Source organism: Corvus cornix, chromosome 20, assembly GCF_000738735.6.
Source record: "Corvus cornix cornix isolate S_Up_H32 chromosome 20, ASM73873v5, whole genome shotgun sequence".
Lineage (NCBI taxonomy): Eukaryota > Metazoa > Chordata > Aves > Passeriformes > Corvidae > Corvus > Corvus cornix.
The window spans coordinates 5,629,873-5,657,849 of NC_046349.1; the positions used below are offsets into that span (position 1 = coordinate 5,629,873).

General features: G+C 53.6%; 2 protein-coding genes across 2 annotated transcripts; one reads left to right on the top strand and one right to left on the bottom strand.

The window, feature by feature from the left end:
• Positions 1-110: 110 nt before the first annotated feature.
• On the bottom strand, positions 111-19,199 carry RBPJL (recombination signal binding protein for immunoglobulin kappa J region like). Its single transcript, XM_039563690.1, has 12 exons — positions 18,965-19,199; positions 12,316-12,391; positions 6,173-6,298; positions 4,533-4,603; positions 4,168-4,283; positions 3,151-3,325; positions 2,653-2,790; positions 2,030-2,139; positions 1,798-1,938; positions 1,328-1,483; positions 1,042-1,145; positions 111-618 (listed from the first exon to the last, which is right to left on the bottom strand). The coding sequence occupies exons 1-12, from the start codon at positions 18,990-18,992 to the stop codon at positions 345-347; spliced, it is 1,515 nt and encodes a 504-aa protein (XP_039419624.1). The 5' UTR covers positions 18,993-19,199; the 3' UTR covers positions 111-344.
• MATN4 (matrilin 4) lies at positions 12,273-27,977 on the top strand. The gene is made up of 11 exons (XM_039563689.1): positions 12,273-12,359; positions 21,572-21,688; positions 22,664-23,233; positions 23,576-23,698; positions 24,165-24,287; positions 24,388-24,510; positions 24,646-24,768; positions 25,225-25,638; positions 25,980-26,132; positions 26,882-26,986; positions 27,163-27,977. The coding sequence occupies exons 2-11, from the start codon at positions 21,613-21,615 to the stop codon at positions 27,219-27,221; spliced, it is 1,869 nt and encodes a 622-aa protein (XP_039419623.1). The 5' UTR covers positions 12,273-12,359; positions 21,572-21,612; the 3' UTR covers positions 27,222-27,977.

Consider the following 27,977-nt stretch of genomic DNA (forward strand, 5'->3'; position numbering starts at 1 on the left):
CCTCCTGGCCTTTGAATATATGGACTGAGGACACTGAGGGAGCTTTGGTGCTCTGTGCCAGCATGCAGGTAAATCATGCAAGTTAGTAGAAAGGCAACTGAATCAGTAAATAGTCCTTCAAGCCTGATTTATTGATGCTCTCATGTGAGATCTCAGCAGTGTAAGATGCTGCCTTGAGAAAGAGATAAATCAGTAAATCACAGGAACATGGTGGGTGTTCCATGAGTGGGGAGAACCCTTTGGCAGGGCCACCCCAAGCCCTGAATGAGCCCCCCCCAGCAGGGCTTGAGGCTGTTCCCCTTCTCTGGGCCAGCAGTGAGGCCAAGCCTCTGCCCACCCAGCTGCTAGGTCTGCATGAAGAGGTGGAAGTTGGTCCTGGTAAACTCCTGATGGATGCTGTCGAGTAATTTGTCTGAGTCCTGGGGAATATCTGAGAGGACCTGCTGCCCTGGGATGCAGCTCTGCTCCGGGGTGTAGGTAAACGTGAACGAGCTGGAGTAGATGAGGCCATCATCCCTGATGAGCAGGAGCGGGACCGTGATGGGATATCGCAGCCACCTCCAGTCACTGCCGAAGGCAGAGACATCAGGAACAACACACACAAGGGACTTGGGGCTCCTGGCAACAGTACAGGAGAGGAAAATGTGCATTAACCGAGGAGGGTCCTATGCAGCAGCAGCCAGCAGTGAGTGATGGCACTTCTCCTCCATCCTGGAGCTCAGTGTGAAGCCTCCAGCCAGTTTCCTCTCTCCTCCCCCGTCTTTCATTCCTCTCTGCCAGGGTTGCTTGGTTGTTTGCAGCTCCCCAAAACCCCTGTTGTCCCCCACCCATGGCTATCCCCAGACAGCAGCCAGGGCAGAGAGCAGGCACCAGACTCATCCCTGCCTCTGCTTGCAATGCCTGTGCTTGGTCCTGCAGGAGGGGCAGTGCAAGTGTCCTTGTCCCCAAGGTCTGCAGCCACATCCTTCCCAGATCTGCCCAGCATAGCCCACACCTGGCTGCTGTTCCCTGCCTGCTGCCCGGCTCCCTTATCCGTGTTACCTGTACATCGTCTCTGCTTCCACATCTCCAAACCAGACCTTGAGGTGTGCATGGAAATACTCCCCCTGCACCTCCAGCATGGCCACGTCCCCGCCTCCCGTGAGCTGTGGCGGGCAGAGCGTGTGGCAGTGTTATGTGGTGGGGTGAGCCACACTCCTTCTCCCACGGGACACTCTGCCTGTGCATCCCATTCCCACAGCACCCCAAACCTGGGAGATGCCACAGGGTGCAGGGGCTCAGGAGCAGGAGGCAGGCAGGTGACAGAGCAGCCCGTGGCTGTGCCTACCTGCAGGGCAGCGATGAGCGGCACGGGGCTGACGGGCTCGCGGACGCAGGCCAGGCTCTCGCTGAAGGTGTATTCCACCGTCTCCGTGCTGATGATGGTCCAGCATGAGCCGTCGTTCAGCAGCTCCCGGTTGGCTTCCTTCGGGCAGGGAGATGCCTGTGGGGAGTGCCAGAGCTCCAGACACACTGCGGTGGAGATGGTGGGGAATGGGGCTGGGATGCCTGGCTCTGCCCTCAGCGTCTTGGTTCCAGCAGGTGACTGCTTTGCTCACTGGGAAATGGGGATAATGATTCCTTTTCAAAGACCTCAGTTTCAATGTCCCCACCAAAGCTTTGCCATGATTCTGGCCTTAGTTTGGATGCAAGACCCCTCCTGGTGATATGTTCCTCAGGCACAAGCAACACAGAGGAGCTTGGAGAGGTGATAAGGGAACACCCTGGGGGTCCTCACCTGCTCCTGCACTGCCATACCTGGAACTGGATCACTTTCTCCGTGGAGAGACACAGGTACATGCGGTCACTGCCTTGGAACTGGAAGGCACACTTGTGGAGCTGGGAGATGGGCTCGTCCACGTCCAGCATGGCATACTGCTTCATCACCTTCCGGATGATCTGCGGGCGGCAGCATCCCCGGGATGGCACCGCCGCTCAGAGCCGTGGAGCCGCCAGCTCCGTGTGCCTGACAGGCAGGGATGGAGCTTACCAGGGGCGGCAGGGTGACGCCGGTGGCTGTGCAGACCAGCTGGACCACGGAGCCGTAGCGGATGTACCCTTCCCGCAGGGGGAATTCGCTCCGGGCGCAGCGCTCGTCGGCTGGCCGGGAAGGAGAGAGGCAGAGTCACCGCCCCGAGCAGCCGGGGAGCAGGTTAACCTTGCCAGGCACAGGTGCTCCCGCTGCTCTCTTACTGCTTTCTCTGCTCTGCACAGGCTCACTGTTTGGGAGACCACCATTCCCTGGGAGCCCAGCACGGGAGAGCAGGACGGGGATGCAGTACCTTGCAGGGACACCGCTGGAAGCAGTGTGGGCAGAATGTTGTTGGGCTCTGGCCTCTTCCAGGCAAGTCACTTGCTTGGATTTGTGAACCTCCAGACCAGTACAGCTCTTGCTGCCCTGGTCACAGCCCCTGTGCCCTCAAAGCCAGTGGGAAACGTCCAGAGACACACCAAGAACGCCGGGCAGAGGTGAGACTGAGCCAGATTCCTGCACACCCAGGCTAATTCCCACCCCTTTTGCTCCCCAGAACTGGCTTTGCAGGACGGGAGAGCCAGGGCTGCAGGCAGGCTGCCCTGGGCATGGTGGCGTCAGTGTGCCCCGAGGGTCCTTACCCAGGTGGAGGGTGAAGGCTGCCCACTGCCTGGCGCTGGCGATGAAGGCTCCCCCCTCCACAGACAGGTACCGGGTGCTGACGGTCTGGGAGCGCAGGCGGTTGAAGAGGGACACTTTGGAGCCCGAGGAGATGCAGACTGTGGGGAGAGGTGGCTGGGTTAGTGCTTGCCAGGACTGAATGATGGCTCTGTCAGGCCCAGGGAGGACAAGCCCTGATTCCTGGGGTACCCAGCCTGGAAGCAGCCAGCACCCTCCTCTCTGTGTGAGCGCAGGTGAGGCCCACGGTATGGGGAGCACACTGGCCTCAGGGCATTACACCTCGTGATGAGTGAACATTTGGAAATGAGACATCATTATGTCCAGACACATCCTCTTTTGGGAGTTCCCATGGGCTTTGGATCCAGCCTGGACCTCCCCAGAGCCAAGCCGTGAGCAGAGAACATCCCATCCTGGGCTGGCACCCACTTTCCTCCCCACAGAGCCATTTCTGTACGCACGGTCCGTGTTCTTCAGCGACTGCTTCTTCTGCGAGGGCTTGGAGATGACCTTGATGAGTTTGCTGTGGAAGGTGCCGATCTCCTGCCCGTTGCTGAAGAAGAGCCTCAGGACCAGGCGGAAATGCTTGCGCTTGTCCGTGTCCGAGATGTACAGGGCCTTGGCACAGCTGAACCCCTGCCAAGGGCACAGAGGGGCTGCCAGCAGCTCCAGCCCAGCCCCACCAGCCATCCTCACCCTCCTCACTGCCCCATGAGGACATAATAGTGCCCTTTCAATGAGCCCTGGGTTCATTTAAAGGGAGAAACGACCAGAGATGTTATTACAGGTGGAACGAAGAGCTGGGGATCGGCAGAGGCTTTATTTACACTGGGGGCAGAGTATTCCTTATGGAAATGAATGTTCATGTGTGATTTATCCCACATAACACGAGAAATCGCCCTGGGTTTATGGTTTCCCCCATCCTGGCCGATATGCTGTGCCGTAGCAGCAAGGCAAGCACTGTGGACAAAGGCTCTTTCTGTGAAGTTCCTGGCCTGGCTCAGACCCCGTGCTCTTCAGGGACCCCAGATAATGCTTTTTCTCCTTTTTTTCCCCTCCAATCAAAAGATGCCAGAGCTCTGCTGAAGCTTTTGAACTTTGGGATCAACTAGAGCTTTTTTATAAAACTGTTTATCTGCAAATGAAGGACCAGGCTTTCATTTTGTGACAAGCAGCAGTGCTGCTCATCAGGAGAAGGAACCAGAGCTGAGGGAGTTATGCAGATTTTGGCAGCCACAGGGCTGTTGACCTGAAAAGATGGTGCCAGAGAAAGACAGGGATCTTTGGGCTGCCTGGACTGCTGCACATGCCACAACAGGCTGGCAGAGTGGGAGTGGGGAGTTATGGCTAGGGGGAAAGAACTGTGACATCCCGAGGATGGGGAAGGTGTGACATCCCAGGGTGTGGGGTGATGCTGGTGACAGCCCAGCCCCTGCATGAGGGGGATCCCCATAGCCCCAGAGAGCCACAGGCTTTACCTTTGCATCTGGCTGCTCCTCAAAGTTGAGCTTCTGGGTCTCCATCAGGCTGCTGCTCATGCTGTCCAGCCCCATGTACCCACACACCCGAAATCCAGCCTCCCCCAGGTCCCTGGCTGGAAGAGACAAGGAGAAGCACCCTCCAGCCCCCACAAAGGCTCAGCTTCTCCAGGCGTAGACCATGGCCAGGCTCCAGCCCTCCCTGGGTCTGGATTTCAGAGGGCTCTGGCTTGAGCAGGAAAGGAGTTTGGGGGACCAAAACCAACATAAATGGAGTCACTCTCCCCTTTGCAGAGGCAGAGGGCAGCTCTCCATGGTGCAGGAAGGGAGGGAGGAGAGGTCCAGGGATGCTGCCCAGTGCTCACCTTTTACCTGCTCCTGCTTTAACTTCCATCCTGGCCCACTCAGGTAAACACAGGGTGGGGGGCAGAAAAACCTGCAGAGACAAGAGGGCATTTTCTCACTGCCTTTCAGCACCCTGAAAAGGTGCTCTGGAGTGGCAGGATGGCTGTGCTGAGAGCAGAGACCTTCACTGGGGATCACCAGCACCGGGAGCAACCCTGCACCCTGGGAGGCACATGGAGCTCAGCGAGGGGCTGGGGACCCTCTGCCCTGCACCGCCTCCAGTGCCTGGTTCCAGCCTCAACAGCTGTCACATCTGGTGGTGCCGCTGGTGGCCATGATCCCACCGGTGACAAGATGGCCCTGGGATGGGAGGACAGGGACCCTGGCACCCGTACCTCCAAACCCCCCAAAGACAGGGAGGGATCAGACCCCTGCCTCTGCCTGACTGCCACGTGGGAGTTTCAGCAGGTTGGGAACAGAGTTTGCATTCACAATCAGTTTTGGAGCCCAGTGCAAATAAATCTATAGCCAGGAGTTTGGAAACCCATTTTCCTGTGTTTTATTTGGGTTTCCACTGTCTTTGCACTTGTGTGAATGGTGTAAATTCATCCTCTATTGATACTGGGTAAAGCACTAGCAGAGAAAACACCAGTGCAGGGGCTTGGATATTTTGGAGCTCCAAAGTCCTGGGTACAGGTTTATTTAAACAACTCATCCACTGTACAGGCCCCTGACTCCCACTGTGAAGGAAAATGGCACCAGCACCTTTAACCTGGGAGCTCTATGCAGGTTTTCTCTCCCTTTCCAGACCTGCCATCTGATTTTCACACTCATCCTTTGCATGGGGTCAGAAGCAGAGGAAAGAGGCTGTGATGAGAGGGCTCCCTCCTGGCTGGAAGATTCAGTCCTGAAATAACATTTTTTTCTGTGGACCAGCAGCCCCTGGCAGGAGACTGGATGTGGTGAGGACTTTGTAGGCACAGCCAGCCCATCCCAGAGCTGTCTCCTGGGGTCGCTGGGGTCTGGGTGGTTACGCCTTGGAGGCTGAGCTCGTTGCCTCATAGCTATTCCATACTCAGTAATAAGGGAGGAGTATTTATATCACAAGGATTAATGGAGGATTAATTACATTGCAGTGCCGCAGTCTGACGTCACTGCCCAGGAGTGGCAATTTTGGACATTCAAGCCAGAACCTCAAGGTGTTTTTGCAGTGTGGGAAGGATTTTCAAAAATAGCAGCTTTTTGGAGACCACTGGCATTGATGGAAATGCCTCAGTCCCTGCTGTGGCCATGCAGATTTTAAGACAAGAGTTACAGGGCAGTTCAAACGCTAGTCTTTCCTTCTTGGGGGGTGAGATTTGAAAAGAATCTTGACTTCTTTTACTTTGTCTTTCTTTACTGCTTCATGGAAAGGATCTAACCACTGGGAATGTCTAACTGGGATGGATGCAGGTTGGAGCTAATGCCTTTCTCATGTTATTCAGTCCATGGAGACTAAATGATGGCTTTGGATGCAAAGATGTCGTCAGTGAATGTGGAGGGGATATGTCAAATAATTTGCTTCACCAGCTTAGAGCAGTGAAATCCAGCAAGGCTGGAATCGAGTTTTAGGTAGCTGGGTTTAGAAGTGGCTATCAGAGAAGCTGGAACAATCTCCCACCTTTTCTCGTTGCCGTAGGACTTCTGTGCCACTTTGGCGTGTAGGATCAGCACGGTCTGGTCTGCTGGCAGCTGCAGGTACCTCCGCACGCTGTCCCGGAGCAGGCTGGCTTGGTATGGGTTGGATCTACAAGACAGAAATTCCTTGGCACTGTGGCACCAGAGCCAGCTCCCGCCCAGCCCTTCAGGGAGCAAGGAGCTCCCTCCGTGTGCAGCCTGATGGGGTGGGGAAGGTGAAAAGGCTTTCCCATCAGAAAGCACTGGAGCTCAGCTGCTCTAAGAATGGCGCTGGCATTGAAAAATATGAAGTTTGGATAATGGAATAACTGCTTCTTCAGTTTGCCACCAAACACACACAGGGCATTTCTAAGACTTCCAGCCCTGTGCAATGATGGCAGTGCTCTAACTGATTATTAATTTGTTTTCCCACCTAAGGTGCTCAGTGCTGTATGGGTTTTGGGTGAGTTGGGAAGTGATGCTGCTGAGCTGTGAGTGCAGCTGGGGAGCTGTCATGCGAGATGGAGCCACACATTGACTTCTGAAAGGGATGTTGGGTGGAAATAGCTGCATTTTTCTCTGAGACGTAAGACGTAGGTGGTTCTGCTGATTGTTTCTGCTCTATTAACTAGAAGGAGTTCCCAAGCACCTGGCATCTAAGTCTGCTAACTCGGTAGGTTGGGTGTTAACCAGCTGGAGAGAGATGAGGTAGATCTGAAATAGCCTGCTCTGCCACCTGGGACACGTGTGCAAGGACTGGGGGTGCACGGGGGGAGAGCTCTGGGATATCAGCTGTGGACACCTTCTGTGGTGCTGGCTTGCTTTCACTCATTGAACAACACCAGCTCCTGCCCTGCTGAAAGCCCCTAAACCCCCTGAATGTGGGACAGGAACATTCCATGAGTTTGGGATATTTGACTGGATAAGATGAAACCAGAGGAGGAGGAAGAGGAGATGCCTGTGCAAGAGTCTCTCCTTGGCACATCAGTCAATGTGGCCACTGGGAACATTGCTCCTACCAAGGGGAGCCAGCCTGGCTGATGATGACTCTCCTATCAGAGACAAAGCGGTGGCCAGAGAAGGCTGTGAAGCCCCAGCCACAGTGGAAAACACATGGCAGAGTAACTGTGAGAGAGCACCTGAGGGCTGTGGGAAGCACTGGGGGATGACTCAGAGGTGAAGGGGCATCAGCCATGGCCATCCACGGAGGAACTTGCAAGAGGTGTGCAGGGAAGCATTCCCATTAAACAGTCTCTCGGCTAGAAATGGAGAAAAATTGAGGGCATAAAGAGTCAGATGTGTCAAGAGAGGTAAGTCTGGTCCTGCCATCACCCCAAGGCAGCGTCCTCGTGGTGAGCTCCTCTGGGCTCAGAGGCCAGAGTAAGCTCCCAGGGAGAGAAGCTGCAAGCAGTCATCCCAAGCAGCCTTTTAGAAGAGCTCACCTGCCAACTCTGTTCTTCCCAGTGCAACACGTATTTTAAAAAGGCTGTGCCCCTTACAGCTTTTAGCACCCATGTTGCAATTCACTTTTAACACATATCACTTCAGTTCCAGCTTTCCCACCTTTGGATGGAGCTGATGCTCTCCTGTTGTATGTGGAAGAAAAACACTTGTCCCATACAAGCAAATATTTACCCAGTGTCTTCTCTGAGCAGTGCCACAGGGCCCTGACACTGTGCACTGCACAGATGTGCTCTGTTTGGTTACTAGATGGGCGATATAATCTCCTGCCCTCCTTGTTCCCAATTCTTTATCCTAGATGTGGTAGCTGGATCACTAGTAAACATAAATCAACAGAGCTCTGCCAGAATCAGATTTACAGCCAGGGTCAGTGTCAGTGTCACCCACAGCATTAACTGCTACTCTGTGCCTGGAAAATGAATGTTTTATGGCCATTCCTGACTGCAGAGCACAGGCTGCCACCAAGCTTTGCTCTTGTGGCAGCCCAGTGCTGCTGCCAGCACAGGGCTCTGGACTCAGCCCTGGCTCACCCCACAGCACTCACAGCAAGGCAGGACGAGCTCTTTTGCCAAGGCTGTACCTGTCCCCTCCAACCCTCCATTGTGGTGCTGGGAGACTCCTGCCCCAGCCCACTCAAGCAGAGCTTTATCAACCAGTATCCCACCAGTGTCCACTCCAGGGTGGGTTACTCAGTCTTGTTGAAAAGCTGCACTCCAGCCTTTCTAGCCAATGAATAGTTTATATTTTTGCACAACCAAAGAGATGCCATAAGCAAGTTATTTAATCTTTTTCCATAATGGCAATCTGCAGCTGTTTCACTCCTCTGCTGCCAAGCAATGGTGTGATTTCAGCTTTGATCCGCCTTTGCTATTTTTCCCTTCATACAAAAGCACTATTTGGGAATCTCTCAGCAAAACTTTGGGTTGGTTTTGGGTTATTCTTTTTTTGTTTGTTTGGTTGGTTGGTTTTGGGCTTGGTTTGTTTGTTTTTTTTTTTTTTTTCCAGAACAACGGATTATGATTGGGATAAATGTGGAAATGCATCAAGGAAATTGGCCTGACCCTGGATACTCTTTCACACTAATGCAACACAGTGTTAAATGAGTACTGAACCTTGCTGGCTCCATTCAGTAGCATTTCACCCTCAGTTTGTCAGAGACAACGGGCACACAGCAGGGAAGAACCAGGCTGGGTGTGTGAATTTTTTCCTGGTGAGTCTCATCATTCAGTGTGCTGTGTAAAATTAGGAGTATGGCTTTGGGTCCTTGTGTCTCAGCTGCAGAGTCACATGCTCCATCCCTGTTAGTGTCACCAATGCAGTCACCAGTGCCCACCCATACAGCTTGGGGTCTCCCTGTGGGGTTCCTCTTCCATTATCCCCTTGGCAAAGAATGGAACAGCCTGGTACTGAGGCCAGGCAGTGGCAGGGAGTGTTCAGGAGCAAACTGCCAAGACCTGTGGATTAAGATGTGTGCTGGCAGCGTGGGCAGCAGCAATGCTTGCTCTGCAGAGCCTCCTGCAGCACTGGCTCAGGGCAGGGCCAGGCTTGTGCAGGTATCACTGCTCCCTGCCATCCATACGTAATTCCAGAGGCACGTGGGTTACTGCCTGGAGCTTATTAAAGAGCCTTCTGGAACAATTACCCACATGCTACTTACTGCTTGAAGTGGGACTGTGCATGCCAAAGGCAAGTAAACAGACTGTAGCTCTTCAGGTTTGATGTCCAGCTGGAGGAACAACTACCTAGAAACTTGGCTTTCTTTTCTTTGTCCATTCTCTGCAGCCCTTGCCTTCCAAATTTTGGGGCTAAATTGTGTCAGTGACGCACTTCTGAAGAGTGCTTGCCATTCTGCCCACAGAGGCGACCACCCAGCATCCATCATCTGGTTTAAATTTATCTTCAGAGAGTCAAAGGGCTATTGCTAAAGCAGCTCAATATACCCACTTGGCTCCTTCTGGCACCTACAGCCTCCTCAGGGTTACAGAGAATTATTCACTCCTTCTGACATTTATTATATTAAATTATTAAAATGCTTTGGTTGTAGTGCAGTGTTAGTTCAGTGTCATGTTAGCAGCACCACACGGGCTGGGCCCTCACAGCTCTCGCTAAAAGCTGCCTTTTCAGAGGCTGAGGTCTTGGCCAGGGCTCGGCTGCTCTCCACACAGTTGGGCATTATGTAGAAGAAGGGGAGGAGCAAGGGGGGATGCATCACCCTTCTCCTACACCGATTTCTGTAAGCTTTTCCCCGTCCCTGCTCAGCCTGGCATCACTTACCAAGGCTTTTCCTTTGCTTTAGGTCAGGATGTGCCTTAGGAGAGGGTGTGAGTGCATTTGCGGTGCATCTCTAGGGTGGCTCTGCCCTGGTGCTTGCGGTGGGAGAGACCCAGGGTACCTCGGGGGATTTGCAAGCCCTGGCCATGTTGCTGTGCCCTCTCCCATGGGAAATGAAGCAGAAAAGGAGGAGTGCTCTGTGTGCTTTCCACAGGAGACACACAGCTGGACCACCTTGCAAAGGGCCGTTTCATGTGGGCACACAGAGAACCCAGGCAGGCGCCGAGAGGCTGTGGTAGGGTTGGACCCCACAGTCCCATTGCTGATTTTAGGAGAACTGATGTTTAACACCGCAGCTGAAAATGACCCCTCTCCTTCCCAGCAGCAAGTGTTTAGGGGCATCACTCAGTGCTTTGTCCCACCTCCAGCTGGGAAACGCTGCTCCCTGTGTGTGGGACATATCCTGGTCCTCACATCACCTTCTGTGTGCGCACCCTTGGGCAACCACAGGAGCAGAAAAAGCACTTTACAAGCACTGGGAGAAGCAAACCACCCTCTGCCCTGCTCCTTTTCAGTTCAGTGAGCTTCACCAGCTCAGTCTGCTGAGGAAGGGATCTGATATATTTGGTCCCCTGGGAATGAAAGTACCCGACTCTGCAGACCAAAATACAATCCTGGCAGCTATTGTTGAGAAACTGGGTCTTCACATCACCTCTTTATACAAGAACTGTAACTCATAGTAACAGTGTCCCCAAGTGCAGGCAGCACTGAATTGAAGTGCAGGGATTTAATTTGCTGCTTTTCCCCCCCCAAAAAGGAGCTGCCATTTGCCTCTCTCAGGACACAGCTGCCCTGAAGCTTGCTGGGGACTTGCTGCCACAGAGGGCAATTGTTCTTCCCTCAGTTTGGGGAAACCAAACATCCTAATAAAAAATATCCATTTTAGAGGTCTGGGTTATATTTTTGTGCAGATCAGGGGAGAAAACGCCTGCAGTGCTCTTGGGTATGGAGTCAATGCAATGTTTATGCAAAAGGAAAAGCCATTAGAAATCACAGAAATGAGAAGCCTGCAGTTTCTGGCTTCCCTCATTTTTCAATACCTCCTTTAATCCAGACCAACCCAACCCACAGCCCTTGTATACGCATGGGTATTTATAAATCCTGTATTTTCCTCACTGCACACACAAGTGAAATTCAGCCTTTTCTGGGCCTGGGGGATTTATCTACCACACCAAGGGCAAACAGTGGCTGAGAGCGGGAAGCACAAAAATCCTGTGGCAGTGAGCTCTGCAGGGAGCGGGGCCCAGCTGGGGCAGGCACCCCAGCAGCACCAACACCCCCAAAATGCACACGTTTGATAAAGCAGTATTGGCACATCTGCTAGAAAATTCAGACAGTGGGGGTGACTTCCTGGAGTCTCTTTTCTCTGCTCCTCGTGTGCAAAGAGGAAGGGAAGTTCTGTTTAAAGTGCCACAACACAGTCCTATAAAGCACTAAAGGTGGTTCCTGCCACCAGGTTGATCCAAGTGCTGGGAAGAGATGGAGGACTGGGAAGGTCTATCCTATTTCTAAGAAGCCTCTGCTGATGATCTCCAATGCACATCATTTGACATTCTTGATGGAAGCTTAACCTGAGGCTCTAAAGCCCTCCAAGCTCTGGTCTGAAGTTTTCTGATTCAAACTCACCTCCCCACACTGCAGCCACTACCTGCTGACGTTCCTAAACTTTCAGGATACTGTAGGTCAAATGGATATTAAGCTTAGACTCTTTTCCCATGAACTTTAGAGTTTGTGGGGCTCCCAGGTGTACTCCCCCAGCAGAGGAACAGACAATGAAAGAAAGGAAAAAAAAAAAGAAGAAAAGAAAATTAAGAAAGAGGAAAAAAAAAGAAAGAAGAAAATAATAAAAATATAAAACAAAGAAAAAAGCAAAAGAAGAAAAAAAAGATAGATAAAAGAAAGAAAAAAATATAGAAAGATAGAAAAGAAAAATATAGTAAAATAACGAAAAAAATTAAAATTAAATAAAGAGAAATAAAGGGATAAAAAAGGAAAAATAGAGCAAAATAAAGAGAAAAGGAAAATAAAACACTGAAAGCAGCAGGGCCCTCACGCCTGTGAGCTCCCGGCCGTCCCGGGCCGCGCACCCCTCGCTGCCGCTTCCACCTGCGCGCAGCTCCCGCGGGGACCCGCACGGGCACCACGGCGGGGCGGGGGCAGGTGGGAGCCCCCGAGCCGCCCCCGCCGGCACAGGCGGCCGAACCCCCCCGCTCCCCGCGCTGCCCCGGGGCCGGGCCGTGCCCGCCCCGCCGCCCCCCCGCTCCCCCGCCCCGTTAAATGCCCGCGGGGCCCCGCCGCCTCCCGCCGCTGCTGCCGCCCGCGCCCCGCACCGCCCGCACCGCCCGCAGCGCGTACCTGAGCCAGCAGCGCGGCGGGGAGCGGCTCCGCGGCCGGCACGGGTGAGTGAGGGGCTCCGCGGGCACCGCCGCCCCTGCGGGAAGGGAGAGGAGAGGAGGAGGGTGAGGAGGCTGCGGGTGAGTCCGGTCCCGACGGTCCCGGTCCCGGTCCCGATCCCAGCCCGGCGCGGCGGGGCTGTGCGCAGCGCCGAGCGCTGCTGCGGAGATTGGCAGCCTCCGAGAGGGCTTTTTCTTGGAGCGGGGCTGGCAGGAAGGGGAGCGTCAGGAGCAGAAAGCAAAGCCGGGAGGAGGGGAAGAGCAGAGCCTTTGCCCCAAAGGATTTTTCTCCCCATCTGTGGGCTGGAGCCTTCCCGAGCCCCGGCCGCACGGGCTTGGTCCCCGCAGCGGTGCCGGGCTGTGTTCGGTGGGGCGGTCGGGGCATGGTACCCGCTCCGTCCCTCGGTGCTGTGCGAGGGATGTGAACTCTTCTGCGCTGTGGGGATGGCTCAGCCTGCCTGCCCTGGTCACCTTTTGCCTACCTGCCGGGCAGGTCCCTGCTTATACAACCAAGGATCTCTTAGCAGAGAATAATAAGGTCTGGTACACCTGGGCAAGGCATGCTGAGCAATAGGATATCGAGATCCTGCAGAAAGATAAGCTCAGAAGTGTACCCTCAGTTTGTTATGCACCGTTTCTGCACGACTGGAAAATTGGGTCTGTGCATACTCGTTTGCACAAGCAATCACCCACCTTCGGCTTATCATTCCAACCGTTTCACGGGATAAAATTAGCTTTGGGCACTTCTGTTCCAAGCAACTACATGGGAAAACTTGTTTGGAAAATCAGATTATTCTGCACTCATCGCATTTGTGTGGACACGCACTCGTGTGAGACCAGCGGAGCTGAGCAGATACACAGTGAGGTGCTATGTGCTCTGCCGGGGTTTTGCCCCTCATTCTGCAGGGACAGTCTTTGCTGTGGTGCAGAGAGCTGCTGAATCCATTCAGGAGGCAGGCTGCAGAGTGGGAAGTGGTGTGGCTGAGGAGGCTGGCAGGGAAACAGGACTGTCCCATGTCGATGGAAGCCACCACATGTGTGCAGTGGGACTGAGGGGAGCAGGCGTCCATGAGAGGGGCCTGTTCTGAGCCCCAACTTTGAGAGGAGGCACAAGGCTTTGCCTCTTTTGCTTAAACACACCTCTTTTGCTTAAACACACTGGATTTTTGCTTCACTTAAACCCAGATTATCCACAAAGTTATTATGAAGGTCTCCCTTTGGGACCCCTTCCTGTGGGACCTGCTGTAGCATCTCTTGATAGTAAAGATTTTTTTTTCTTTTTTCAAGGACAGGAGCAATTAATCCCAGGCAGAGAGTGTGCAGGTTCTCAATAAAAAGTAGAATCTGCATTTCACAAGCAGATTCTTGCGATCTCTGCAGAAATTCATTAGATTGCTGTTGATATCAGCAAAAAGCTGTGTGTGGGGAAACCTCTCAGATCTCGGCCCTGATATTTGCCACCGGGATATGGATAAATTCAGCCTCATCTGAAATACAAATTCCCATTTGGAAACCATGCGACAAATCTTGGTGTTTGCAGTAAAACAACACTTTTCATCGAAGCAGGCAGGGTATTGCTGCATCCAATGGGAAAAAGCTGTTGTTGATTTTTGTGGAAGTTGTAACTTTCATTTGTTGTTGAAGAATTAAAGAAACCGTATGTGCTCAGTACAAGATGGGCTCAGGAGCTGCCCTGGTTGGCAGCCGTAGCAAACAGAGGAGCCGTGGCCAACAAGGCAGCCTGTTGTAGGCAATCTGTGGTCACAGAAGATGTTTGTGCTCTGATTGCTCATAACATAGCGTTTCCCTTGAGGGTGGCATTAGGGGTTAAAGGTTTTCAAGAGAAGTCTTTGTTTAAACATCTTTAAAGTTTCCAATAGGGGCCTCTTTGTTCGCTCTGGAGCAGCGTGCCTGCCGTGTTAAAAACTCAGCGCTCATAAAATGCCATTTACAAATGCCTGATGAATAGAGCTGAAACATGAAGAGGAGATCAGTAGTGTTTGTATCTACACACACATGGGACTTACAGACAAGCCCTACCGTGACTGAATAAATGGGACCTAGAAAAAACACGGCAAAAAAAAAAAATAGATGGAGTGGTGCTTATAAAGAAACTCATAAAAGTCAGCTACTCCCCCAGCACCAGTTGGGTCCTCTCATGCCAGATGTCTCCTCCAGCCAAGCCAGAAGGCTGAGTGGCTGCTGACACTTGTCATTACCTCTCAGGAATCGTGTTTTCTCCACTTTGGCCTCCAAACAGTAGCAAATTGAGCACTTGGGCTCCGTTGGGAGCTCATGCAGCTGCCATAAGGGTTCCACTGATCTGCTGGGCATGGGGACCCCCGACTCAGTGCTCACCAACCCCATGCTGTGGGCTGGTGAACATTGCCCCTCTGTAGGTATTCACAGCACAGATGTACCTTTAGGTGCCAAGTCATGTTTTTAGCTGTTAGAAGGCTTTGGTTCTCTCCTGTCTTGGCTAAATATAAAAGGTTTTAAATCAGCTCTGTTAAAGCAGGAGAGGGTACAGGTGTGTGCTCAGGAGACTCCAGAGACTGGTTCACAGAGAAGGCAGTGTTTCCATGTGGGATGCTCTGGACTGCTGTGTCTTACCCTGTGTCCGAACCTTCATGGTTCTCACACAGCTTGTCCTTCCTGGTGTTTCTTTACTGGAGTCTGAATCCATCTTCCCCACCAACATTCTGTCTTTGCCTGCCTGTCTGCAAACCTCTGATCCTCTTGCCTTGCAAGCCCCTGGTTGCGCATACGAGTCCATCCCTAGCCTGGTCCCTCTGGTGCCCATCAGGGAAATCCATAGGGCTCTGCTGTTGTCCCTTGCAGAGAGGTGGCAGTACCTCCATTTCTCTCCAGACTTCAGCTTTTCTCTCTCTGGGCTGCGTTGTACTTTGCCAATGTGTAAGTTCAGGAGTCTTTGAGTGTAGTCTGTGGACCCATAGGAGTCCATGGCTCCTGGCAGGAACCAGTGGGAGCAGATCTGTTGACAGCAGAGATAAACTGCTGTACGAGGGTCTGTTCCGGGCTGGAAAATTAGCCAGGGTCCACAAGTGGAAAAACTCTGCCTTTGGGAATTCACAGCTCGTACACCTGCAGCTGAACTTGGATGGCTTCCCCAAAGTGTTACCTGCTCTTCAGCATGGGCAGAAGGGAGGCCACAGCCCACTGTGTTGCTGGTGAAGCCCTTCTCTGGTGCATCTCCTAAGGGGTGATGGCATCCCAGTTCTAGGACACCAGTTCTTCTGCTGCCAGAGGGACATGGAAGCTGTGAAGTTAGGTGTGAGACATTTCCTGTGCTACCTTTGAGGTTCTCCCTGTGAAAAGTATCTACACAAAGCTTCCTTTTCTGTTCTAAGGAGGGACAAAAAGTCCCCGCGTGCCTTTCTGCAGCCGCCAAACGGTCCTCACCTTCTGCTATTTCAATTAAACACATAGCAGGATGGGTAGGATAAAGGGGAGAGGCACAACAATATTCTCCTCGTGTGTTTTCTTATGCCAACACATTGAGTCACATCTCTAGAGTGAGAAATATGATATAAAGATTTAGAGAAGGAGGTCAGGCAATGAATCTATGATTGCGGGGCTGGAATAGCAGGCAGTCTCTGTGGTTGTCTGTGCCATGTAAACTTCCTGGAGGTCAGCTGGGGATAGTGGTCCTAGCAGATTTGGGAGACAGATGTCCTGCTAGTAACTATCAATCTCATACCAGCTCTGCTGCATCAGGAGCTCAGCTGACAAATTCTGCACCAGCCCACTAGCTGATCTGGGCCATGACTCTTTTCCTTTGTGGTTGAACATGCATATTTCTGGGGAAAAAATGCTCTCTAACACCTTCCTCCCAAAACAAGAACTTGGGCAGTGGATTGCTGCGTCAGCTTCTGGATGGCCAGGACATCCTTCTCTCCAAAGCTTGAAGTCTCTTGGCTCAGCTCAGCTGTCCTCCAAGGACCTGTTTGCAGAAGAGCATTTGCTTTTTAAAGAGAGTCAGTAAGGTGGATCTGTCCCTTGTTGATCACTCTTCACCAAAATCAGAGTATTCCAAGATGTCTCCAGTTTTGTTGAAAATAGCAGTTAGGAGATGGGCTGAGTTTGCCTGTTGTGCAGCTCAGGGGACAAGTGTAGCCTACAGGTCTTGAGTGGGACAGAGAGGAACAGAGAAATGACACCAGCACTCCTGAAACAGGAGCCATCTCTGACAGGATTAGTTGAACAAGGGGATTTGGCAGACATGTTTTCCTCTTGGCTAGATCTTTAACATTTTAATTTGCAAGTGAATGTGGCTTTTATTTGTGGCAGCTGTTGCCAAAGCAGCCCAGGTACACAGCTTGTTTCAGTGCAGGGCTGTCTGAGCAAGAGGCTTTCCTGCCAGGTGAGTGGCAGAGCACTGGGAGGTCTTTTAGAGGTAGACTGATGGCAGAGAAAGACCCCGTGTGCTGTTGTGGAGAACATCTAGAAGGGGATGCTCTGTCCATTCCTACACCCAGCATTTCCCTCTCAAGGGGACTTCAAATGTCATGTCACAGTATAAACCTGTCAGGACTTGCATGAGTCCATGAGCTGTGAGTCAAAGACATCAGCTAAACAGCCTGCAAAAGGACCTGCCCTCCCTGTGAATATACAGGAGTGGGTCCCATAAAATGGGGACTAGACTTTTGTGGGGAGCAAGCAGAGCAAAGGAGAAGTTCCTTCTGCATCCAGCAAGGTTTTCCTGTTACAGCACTCCTGCTGATTTGCTCCTGTAGGGTTTGGAGCCTTGATGTGCTGTTGGAGAAATGCAGCCTTGTTTTTCAACCAACGTGTCCTTCCAGGTGGCACTTGGCCCAGTAAAGCTGCCATAGAGTGGTAACCGGAGAGCACTGTGATGTCCTGGAAAGAGTCTGCTCTGGTTCTCCCACATGTGTTTGGGAAAAACCAAGGACACATCAGTCCTTAAAGAGGGGGGGAAAAAAAACACTTTGGGGCTGGAAATTCATGCCATTTCCATGGTCTTGATGTGCTTGTGCTCCCTGACTCTTCCTTGCTCTGAAAACTGCATTGCTGTCCTCTCTGGTGGGATTTGCCACTTGTCCCCCAGCTGCTGTGGGGGATTAGCACTGAGATTTTGGAGCTGTGGTTGAGTGTAAGGTCAATGGTTCCTGTAAAATGATCCTGAGGGTGGATTCAGTGCTCATGAGCAGCAGGGGTAGCACTGAGAGCTGGGCACCTGCAAGCAGAGAGCACCTTGAGACTGGGGATTATGCTGGGAGAAACCAACCCTTGGGCAACCCTCCAGGAGAGGGTGGATCCAGCTCCAGGGCTGGCCTGGGCCTCATCCTTTCACACTGCTTGCAGGTTTTGCAAATAGAAGGACAATGTGCCAGCAATTCATTCATGTTTCTACAGCAAAGTTTGGCGTCGAGAGGTGCCTCCAAAATGATGTAAGTTGTCTGCATCTCTCCAGGTAGCTCTGGTTGCTTCATTGTCCCCTGGGGCAAGACCCACATCAGTCTTCCTCCCTTGGTCCCACGTGCATTTTTGGGCAGCCTTTCTCTCAGGCACGGACTTGAAGGATGATGACTTGCTGTCCTGCTGAGGACACCACAATTTTTCTCCCCATCCTTCAGCTTGAGGATGCTCTTGCTGTCTTTCTGCTGCTGTCCTGGCAGAACTCAGGTGTCCTAAGCAAAAGGACTATGGGTTGGGACTCCTGGCCATATTTTGGTCAGGTTTTTTTGACATTTTCATCAAGTAACACTGATGGAGTTGAATTTTAGCCTCCCAGAAGTGCCTGGTTGGGTCTCCACAAAGAAAAGCTCTGCAGAGCCAAGGAGGTTGCATGAAGAGGCAGGTGAGGAGGGTGATCTCAGCAACATCATGTCTAGGGCTGCTCTACCATCGGCCAAGGCTTCCAGCACAGAAATAGGGGCTATTAGATGGTAGCACATGTGGCATCAGTGCCCTGTGCCCTGCCACATGTGCCTGGACACATTGAGTGTGCCTCCTCCTGTGCACAGCCCTGCTACAAGGGGCAGCCCTGTGGCTTGGCTGGTGCTTGCTCACAGGCTCCCAGCTCTTCCCCACTCCTTGCAACACATGGTGATCCCCTGTCCTGGCTTCTTGCAGGGTCTAGAGCCAGCATGGCTCCATAGCCTTGGTCCACAACCTGCTTTCCTCCTTGTGACACTACGGTCAGGGCTTTTCCTGGGCTGTGAACGCACTTCCACCCCTCCTTTCTCCATCTTCTTCATCCCCTCTACAGTTCAGTACAGAAAGGCCCCATCCCTGTAATAGCAAGGAGGGTAGGGAGCTGGCAGCATTCCTCACCCTACTCCCTGCCAGGCCCTGTCCTTTGGCCTTGCCCAAGCGAGGATGTGCCCAGGTCCAACACGCCACCATCTGGATGAACCAGAAGGGGAATATTCAGAGTATTTCTGTTAACCTGTAGCCAGGAGAGAGCTGCCAAGGAGGCCATGCTGAAACCTGAAGCGGCTGTTTTTCCTGAGACTCAGCACTTGGCAGGGAGAGCAGACAGACAAGTGGTGGAGCAGGGAGGGATGCAATTGCCCTGGGGAGCAGCATTGCTGGTGGAGGTGCCCAGGGAAGGTGTGCTGGCTTACCTGTTTGTCTCTGGGGATCCATCTCCATGTCCTCCTTGGCTGAGATCACGAGGAGAGTCAAGAGGAGGTGACCCTTCTGTCCTTACATGTGGCTCTCCCCTTGGTCACCCTCCTTGCACCATGTACTGAGCATCTCCTTCAGCAGTGAAAGCAGTAACTGTTTCTCCCCTTGCGCTGATCAGAAATGTCCAAGTGTCCCTCTCAGCTCATCTGCAGGGTTTGGCTGAGCCAGCCCAGGCAGCAGCACTCACCTTGCCTGGACCTTTTTTCCTTTATAGCTCAGTGTTATCTCAAGGTCTCTGGCATTGCAGCCGGCGCTGTGTTTGCCTTGCAGCACCTGCCTGCCAGCCGCTCGCTTCCCACCCATCTCCCTCCCACTCCTGCAGGGGCTTGGAGAGGGTGGCGTGGGATCCCTCAGGGTGCGAGGAGCCCCTCCATAGGGATGCAAGTCAGCCCCAGGGAAGTGAGGGCAGAGGGAAGCTGCCAAGTGTGGGGTGGTGGGAGAGATACTGGGGGACATCTGTCCCATCATCTTTGCTTCCCTGTCCCCTTGCTGCTGGGGCAGGACTGGGTGTTAAATTGAATCAGGGACCAGGACACTGTCCCAGCTGGGTCTCTGCTGCCAGGACCAGCACTGGATATATGGCTGAGCTGCCATGCCCTGCCCTGTCCAGGCAGCATCAGCCCTTCCAGCCGTGGGGAGAGCCAAGACTTCATCCAAAGCTGAGATGCTGTTAAAAATAGATCAGTTGTGAACTGGTTTTCTCCTTCTTGGTTCCTGGCCTGACAGCTCATTCCTCCCTCTGGGCTGTCTTTGAAGCTCTCTGGATGCTGTGAGACACAGACTCCATAGCAGCCTGCCACTGCAGGGAGGTGTGGAGAGCACAGAGCTGCAGAAATGTTCTAGGTGGCATAGCTGTCCCAAAAATATTTAGTGGTTAGTGAGTGCTTTCTCCCAGGAAAGAAGCAGCACTGGAAAAAGAATCTGCTAAATGAATGGGGAAATGAAGCTGGGGGAGGAGGGACTGTTTGCCTCTCTGCTTGCCATGTGGTGAGGGGACACAGGTGTCTGAGCACTCCTGGCCACAAAGCAAAGCTCACCTCTGGAAGGCCCACGGCTTCCAGGAAAAGACCTGTCAGGCTGCTGTCCCTGCTCATCCCCTCAGCCAGAGTGATCCCACTGGCCCTTCCCCTGCACGGTTCTGCAGGAGCTCCTGGCACTGCTGCGGAGTCACTGTGTCCCAGCTGGTCCTGGGCTGGTAGGCTGCTCACCTCCAGGCAAAGGCCACGTCTCTCACTTTGAGACGGGTATTCTGGATCCCAGTTTCCTCTTGTATCCCTTTTCTGTCCTCCTAATTCTTTAATATACTTTTCCAGGTGTGAACACTGAGTCTCGAGACAGCTTTAAGATGCAGCTGTGAAACCTATTATCAGTGTCCCTGCTATCAAAGACGTGGTGTTCAGGGCTGCACGTAACCACTGAGCAATTAAACAGCAACCCTGGTGATGAATTACAACTGAGACCTCCTGGGGCTAAATAAATATCGGCTGATAACTACTGATAAAACGAATTTTTGTGTGGTTTTTTTTTGTAAAAGCACCCTTCCAGTATCTGTGCCCAGTCCTGGCACTGCATGTCTCCTGGGGAGAGGCACATTATCTGTGGCATTTCCATCCCTAGCACCTTGGGTTTCCAACCAGAGCTGGAATAAAAATAAACTAAATAAATCCATGTCCCTGCAGGAGCCAGGAAAGGCAAGACTAGGCAAAGCAACCCAGAGGTGGATGAGGAGGGAGAGAAGTGGCAAGCTGAGGTTTTGGGTAACAAGTTTAAATACCTTTTCTCCCTATGAACCCACCCTAAAGACATGAAAAAACTGTTGAGGGGCAGAACGTCCCTTGGAAAAACCTTCAGGACAGGGAGAGTTGCAGAGTGGTGGGGACCCCGAAGTGATGTGAAGGAGAGCAGCAGGCTGGCAGTGCCTGGGCACCTGCCCAGGGGAAGAGGTGTGAGCCCACCTGCACAGGCACCCTTAGAGCCTCTGCCTGCAGAGGCTTCTGCTCTCCCAAGGGAGTTTGGAAACAGGCAGAGAAAGGAACTTCTTGGAAAAATTATCTTTGCCAGTGACTTTGAGAGACTTCTGACAAGGTATTGTCTGTGCTGGTGTTTCATCTGGGGGTTTCTCTTCCCATGCAGGAGTATCAGGAGGGCTGGTTCTCTGCATCCCTGTGTGCATCTTTCCCACTCCCCACTGGCTGCAGAGAACAGCCACACAGTCAGGGAAAAAGCATTTGGCTGAACATCCCATCTGCCTGGTTTGCAAGTGAAAATAAGGCTTGTCCAACAGCCAGCTCCACCCAGAGCAGAAAATCAGACCCTTTGGCAGAGTGTTGCTACTGTAATGAAATTGAGCTGTGCTGAGACTGCCAGTCCTTGGAACAGGAATGATTCCATGTGGGTTCAGAGAAGTTTGGGGATGGATCTGTCAGAGCTGCTGCTGCTGCTTAGGGTTTTTAGCGCTGCCTGGGGACACCCACCACAGGTGAATGTTGCCCTGTGGCTCAGCCCACCCTCAGCACTGACTGCACCTTGTCTTCTCCCTGCAGCACATCCTGCCAGCACTGGAACTCTGTGGTCTTGCAGAGCCATGATGAAGCTCCTGCCTGTTGCCCCTCTCCTCCTGCTTCTCCTGACAACACTAGAAGCCAGACCAAAACCTGCAGGTGAGCTCTGGCTGGTGGGGAGTGCCTGGAGGGGAGAGAAGTGAGAACATCAGGGCAGTGGAGCCCTTGGAGGACAGTTTGCTGTGTGACGTGGGGGGACATGATGCCTCTTCTTTGGGAACATCCCCAGGAGGACGGAGGATCCCCCCAGCAGTGGGACCCAAACTTCCCAGTGCTGCCCCAGCAGGTGGGAGCTTGAGCCTGGCCCCAGCATGGTGGCTCTGGTGCTGTTGGCTCTGGGCACCTCCTCAGCTGCGACACAGCCCTGCTCAGGGCTTGTCACCCTCCTGCCCATGGACTGTGACCTTGGCAGAAGGCACAGCTGTGAGGGGAGGCTTCCTCCTTGCTTGACTTTCCAGGTGCAGGGGACAAAGCAAACCCAGAGGTACCAGCCTCTCTCCTCCCAGGGCAGAGGGATCTAAATCAATTCTAGTTTAAAAACAGTGAAGGCACCAAACGGAGGAAGGAGCAGGTAGGTATCATAGACCTTCAGAGCAGTTGAGATTGGTGTCATCCCAAAAGGACTCAAAGTGTTTCCTTAAAATTAGGGCCGAATTCTCCCACGCTTGGGTGCACACAGGCTAAGCAAAATATGTTCATTGGCATTTCACTTGCTAAACACTCTCCCAGTTTGCACTGGAAGTAGCATCCTTATGTCCAAGAGAGGCTCCTTGGCTCAATCTCTGCCAAGTGTGTGCCCTTAGCTTTGCTTTTTACTGTCTCATTTTCTGCCCTTGAGAAAACACAACCACAACAACCCACAGCCAGGGTATGTCTACCCAGCCTGTTGGCTCTGCTTCCACTCTACCACCACCTTCTGTGGATTTACTGGGCAGTGGGAAGGTGCTGGTCTGTGGGGGCTGCCCAAACCTGCTCTCTCCATCCCTCATGAGCCCCCCCCAGCCACCAGGCAGAGATGTCTCTGCTCCTTGAGGACAGCCACAGGACTGAGCCTTCTCTTGGCCTTCTCCTTAGCACTGAAGTGCCGGACGGGTCCCCTGGACATCGTGTTTGTTATCGACAGCTCCCGCAGCGTGCGCCCCTTCGAGTTCGAGACCATGCGGCGCTTCATGATGGACATCATCAGCAACCTGGACGTGGGCCCCAACGCCACACGGGTGGGAGTGATCCAGTACTCCAGCCAGGTGCAGAATATCTTCTCCCTCAAGACCTTCTTCACGCGGGCAGACATGGAGAGAGCCATCAACAGCATCATCCCACTGGCCCAGGGGACCATGACGGGGCTGGCCATCCAGTACGCCATGAACGTGGCCTTCACCACGCAGGAGGGTGCACGCCCTCTGCACAAGAGGATCCCCCGCATTGCCATCATCGTGACGGATGGGCGGCCCCAGGACCGTGTCACTGAGGTGGCCACCCAGGCCCGGAACGCTGGCATCGAGATCTACGCCGTGGGAATCCAGCGGGCAGACATGAACTCTCTGCGGGCCATGGCCTCCCCACCGCTGGAGGAGCACGTCTTCCTGGTGGAGTCCTTCGAGCTCATCCAGCAGTTCGCCAAGCAGTTCCAGGACAAGCTTTGTGGTGGGTGAGAGCCGCTGATGTGAAGTGGCAAGGGGGATCCTGGTGTCTGCTCCTCATCCAGGCTAGAAGGTGACCTTCAGAGGGGTGTTTGGGATGGCTGCCCATGCCAGGAGCAGGGTAGATAGGGAGGCAACCTCCCCAAGGAGGTGCCAGGACAGGGCACTGCACAGTGTCCGTGTCTGTGCACTGGAAATCAGTGGGTGAGCACTGGGCCTGGCAAGGCTGGGGCTGTGTGGGTTGTCACACTGGCTTCTGCTGCAGGGACAGGGCATATGCCAGAGCCAGGGTCCCCATATGCCTGGCGTGCCTTTGGGCCACTCTGATGCCCCTTCTGTCTTGCAGGGGTGGACATGTGCATGGAGCGGGAGCACGGCTGCCAGCACAGCTGCGTCAGCACCCCTGGCTCCTTCTACTGCGAGTGCAACCCAGGCCACAGGCTCAACGTGGATGGAAAGACCTGTTCCCGTAAAAACCCTTTTTATTATCTGAACTTTCATAGGGAGCTTGTAGTTATGGGTCCCATGGAGGGAAGCTGGAACATGGCCAGGGAGGCCAGCAGCAGCCTGGGTGCTCTGTTCACTGGGCCCACTGCCTCCCGGGTCTGTAATGACTGCAGACATTCAGCACTGCTAAATCCTGGCCACCTCTCTGAGATGGGACACTTGGGACTCATGTGGGCACAACCAGCTGTCTGTCAGATGAGGGGGTCTGGGCAGTGAATACCAGAGGATTCACATCCCAGCACCAAAATGGGCAGTGTTTTTTCCCTGGATTTTAGCACAAAGCCATGTTAGTTGGTCTGACCACCACACCAGGACCTTTCCTTGTTTCATGGTGCTGGGAGCTGCTTTGAAGCCCTGGATCATTCCTGCCCCACTGCCCCAGCGAGTCTGGGAGACAGGAGGGTGATGGGTGTCCTGTTCCCCTGCAGCCATCGATGCGTGTGCGGACGGGAGGCACGGCTGTCAGCACCACTGTGTCAGCGTGCGGGGGTCGTACTCGTGCCGCTGCCGGCCGGGTTACTACCTCAGCCAGAACAAGAGGAGCTGCACTAGTAAGTGACTGTCTCCCTCCCTGTCCCTTCTTCATTTGCTTCTCATTCTGTCTCTCCTCTTGTCTTTTCCTTTCTGCCATCACTCTCCTTCTCTCGCCAGTGATTGATTACTGCAGCTTCGGAAACCACAGCTGCCAGCACGAGTGTGTGAGCATCCCCAATGGGCACTACTGCCGCTGCCGCAGCGGCTTCACGCTCCAGCCCGACAGCAAGTCCTGCAGGGGTAAGTCCTGGCGTGCTGCACGGCACAGGCTGTGTGTATAACACGTGCCTTTATGTCCTGCCCAGCCCCAGGGGAAGGGCTGTTCCCAGACCACCCTGGATGGGGATAACCCCGTGCCCTTGGCTTGTCTTCCAGCCACCGACCTCTGCAACGGGGTGGATCACGGCTGTGAGTTCAAGTGCGTGAGCACGGAGGGCTCCTACCACTGCGTGTGCCCTGAGGGCCAGCAGCTCCAGGCTGACGGCAAGACATGCAGCAGTGAGTATCGGGACACAGCTCTTGACATTCTCCTCGTCTCGGCTCTGTGCTCCTGGAGAGGGCTCTGCTGAAACTGGGCTGGGGGGCTCTGTCCCCAGTTGGGACTCGAAGCTAGGCTGGAAGAGGGTGGAGAGCTGGCTGGGGTTGAGGGAGCACCCTGGTTGCTGTGTGGATGGATGCTTGTGTCCTCAGAGACACGGCCCAGAAGATGCAACAGCTTTGAGGAAGGGTTCAGGAAAAGAGAAACCTAGGAAAGACTTTCATGCGGTGCTGGAATGTCAGTGGAGGTTTTTGGGCTGAGTCCCTTGGGCACAGTCTGCTCTCCTTCCCAGCTGAAGTCCAGGATGTTCCCACAGTGTCCTGAAGCTCCAAAGCTCAGCCCCAGCCCCAGACACCTTCACTCTGACAGTGCCCATGGCCAGGCTGGTCCTTTCTCACCTTCCCCTGTGCCCACAGAGTGTGGAGCTGGGCATGTCGACCTCGTGATGGTGATCGATGGTTCCAAGAGTGTCCGGCCCCAGAACTTTGAGCTGGTGAAGCAGTTTGTGAACCGCATCGTGGACCTGCTGGAGGTGTCCCCCCACGGCACACGGGTGGGATTGGTGCAGTACTCCAGCCGCGTCCGCACCGAGTTCCCCCTCAACAAGTACCACAGTGCAGATGAGATCAAGAAGGCAGTGATGGATGTGGAGTACATGGAGAAAGGCACCATGACAGGCCTTGCCCTCAAGCACATGGTGGAGCACAGCTTCTCCGAGCTGGAAGGTGCCAGGCCTCTCTCCCACAACATCCCCAGAATCGGGCTGGTGTTCACAGATGGACGCTCCCAGGATGACATCTCCGAATGGGCCAGGAGAGCAAAGGAATCAGGTGCAGGGGGGTTGGGGAACCCCAAATTGCAGTGCTTTGGGCATCCCGGAATGATTCCTTGGGGTGGCTGTCTCAGGAGACACTGCAGTATCCAGCCTTGGGGAGCTGCATCCCAGGGCAGACATGCTCTGCTTTGACCACAGGGTCTGAGCAGCATCTTTCACGCAGCAGCCTGCACCACTGCAGTGCTGCCATGCTCCTGGCTGTCCTTCCCAAATCCCTGCTGTGTATTTGGGAAGCCCAGAGAAAATCCTGCATCCTCGGCTTTGCTCCCTCTGGGCTTGGGGCTGCTTGCTGCGGGGTGGCCAGCGCAGTGCTCAGGATCTATCCTTGCCACACAGGGATTGTCATGTTTGCCGTGGGTGTTGGAAAAGCTGTGGAAGAGGAGCTGAGAGCGATTGCCTCTGAGCCAGTGGAGCAGCATTTCTCCTACTCAGCAGACTTCACCACCATGACCCACCTTGTGGAGAACTTCTCCCTGAATATCTGCCCAGGTGGGTGCTCCTGGCCACACCAGGGGACTTGACCCCAAGCCCTCCTGTCCCCACAGAGCCAGTGGGGCGGTTTGTGTGTCTGTCACCCTGCATCAAGCATCCCAAGGCTGAGATAGGCTGGTGTGAGCCTAGGCTGTCTCAGGATCTCACCAGGCTGTTGTGGGGTCTCTGGGAGGGATTTGGAAAAGACGAAGCCAGGGGGATTAATTAAAAAACAGGGGGGGTTAATTATTCATGTGAACGACCACCCCAGTGCCACTGCATGGGCAGAAGTTGGGAGTGGCACCCTGCCTTGAGGGATGCTGTGAAGGTGGCCTGTGTCCTTGTTCAGACCTGTGCTTCTGCTGCTGCTGGCTACAGGGTTACTGTGAGGGTCTCCCTGCCCTGGGACAGGCTGGGGCTCCCCCAGTCCCCAGAGACTGCCACAGGGCTGCAGATATGGAGTCAACATGCCCCCTGCCACCCCAGCTTGAAGGCAAAGTGAAGCTCAGCACTGGCAGTCCTTGGCACACCGTGACCACACGTGTGACAGCTCTGTGGGATGCCTGGTGGGATGCCTGGCAGTGAGCTTGCTGGATCAGCAGGGCAGCCTGGCAGAGAGCAGAGAGGCTGAAAAAAGAGGGCAAAATGGTGTGGAGAGCCCTGAGCCCTGGTGGGTGGCTGCAGGGACAAGGGACTTGTCTGGGAACAAGGGAAAGCCGGGCACTGTGGGGCCGTGGTCTGACTGCAGCCAAACCCCCCTGTCACAGAGGAGGGCAAAGGGGAGACGGAGATCCGCAGCCCGTGCGAGTGCGAGGCGCTGGTGCAGTTCCAGACGAACACCGTGGCCATCCTGCAGAGCCTGACCGAGAAAAATATCCTTTGGGGTGATGCCTGGGCTTGCCAGGGTGCAGGACAGCTGAGGACAGGGCGCACATGGGGGAGGGAGGGATAGATAAATGGGAGGGGGGAAAATTTAAGGCTCTTTTAAGGGGATAAAGCCCTTTGCCCAGTAGACTGTCTGGCTCATGCTTTTCCTTAGCACATTCACTTGCTCAGATGACAGCCAGACTTGAAGACTTGGAAAAGCAGATTGCCAACAAGAAGTGATCCTGGCAGAGGGCTGCAGTGCTCGGCAGGGCACAGGGATGGATGTACAGTAGCTACATGACATTGTTATTGCTAGGTTATCGTACAGCATCAGTGTTTGTTCTTGTATTGCAAAATCCCCAGGGAAGCGTGGACTGTATTTAAAAAACCAAAAATACTAAAAACACACAAAAAGGAACATGAACAAAGCCCCTGCTGCAAAGGGGTTCAGTTGTCGTTCGTTGGCAGGTCTGGGATGAGGGGGAACAGCTAGGTGGGCAGGCTGGTCATTGGACAGACATTGACACCTGATGTCCCCCAGAGTGACTGGGATGGCACAGTCCCCCTGGACCCTGGCAGGCTGCTTTGCAAGAGAAAAAACCTACAGTGGTGTCACCCTGAGAGCTTCTGTTGTCTCAGCATCTGCTGCCAAGTGGTGGGGCAAGGACTGCTGGGTGGTGCAGGAAGCACAGGGGATGCCTGATGCCCAGCTGGCTCCCAGTGTGGTGCCCAGGTGGGCTCCCATGGGAAGGTGGGTGGCAGGAATTCTTAGATCCCCTTGCCCTGGTTTGGCAGGATAGTTTGGAAATCGGTATTAATCTTGTTTGGTTTTGTAATCACATAGCAAAATGGTAATTATTCTTTCTATCAATATCTATGTGTGTATATATATATATGTGTATTTAATTCTGAGAGCAGGGTAGTGCTATTTTTAAACTCTTCTTTTATATAAAGGAATTTCTATCCTGAAAATAAACACCCTGAAGATTTGTATGA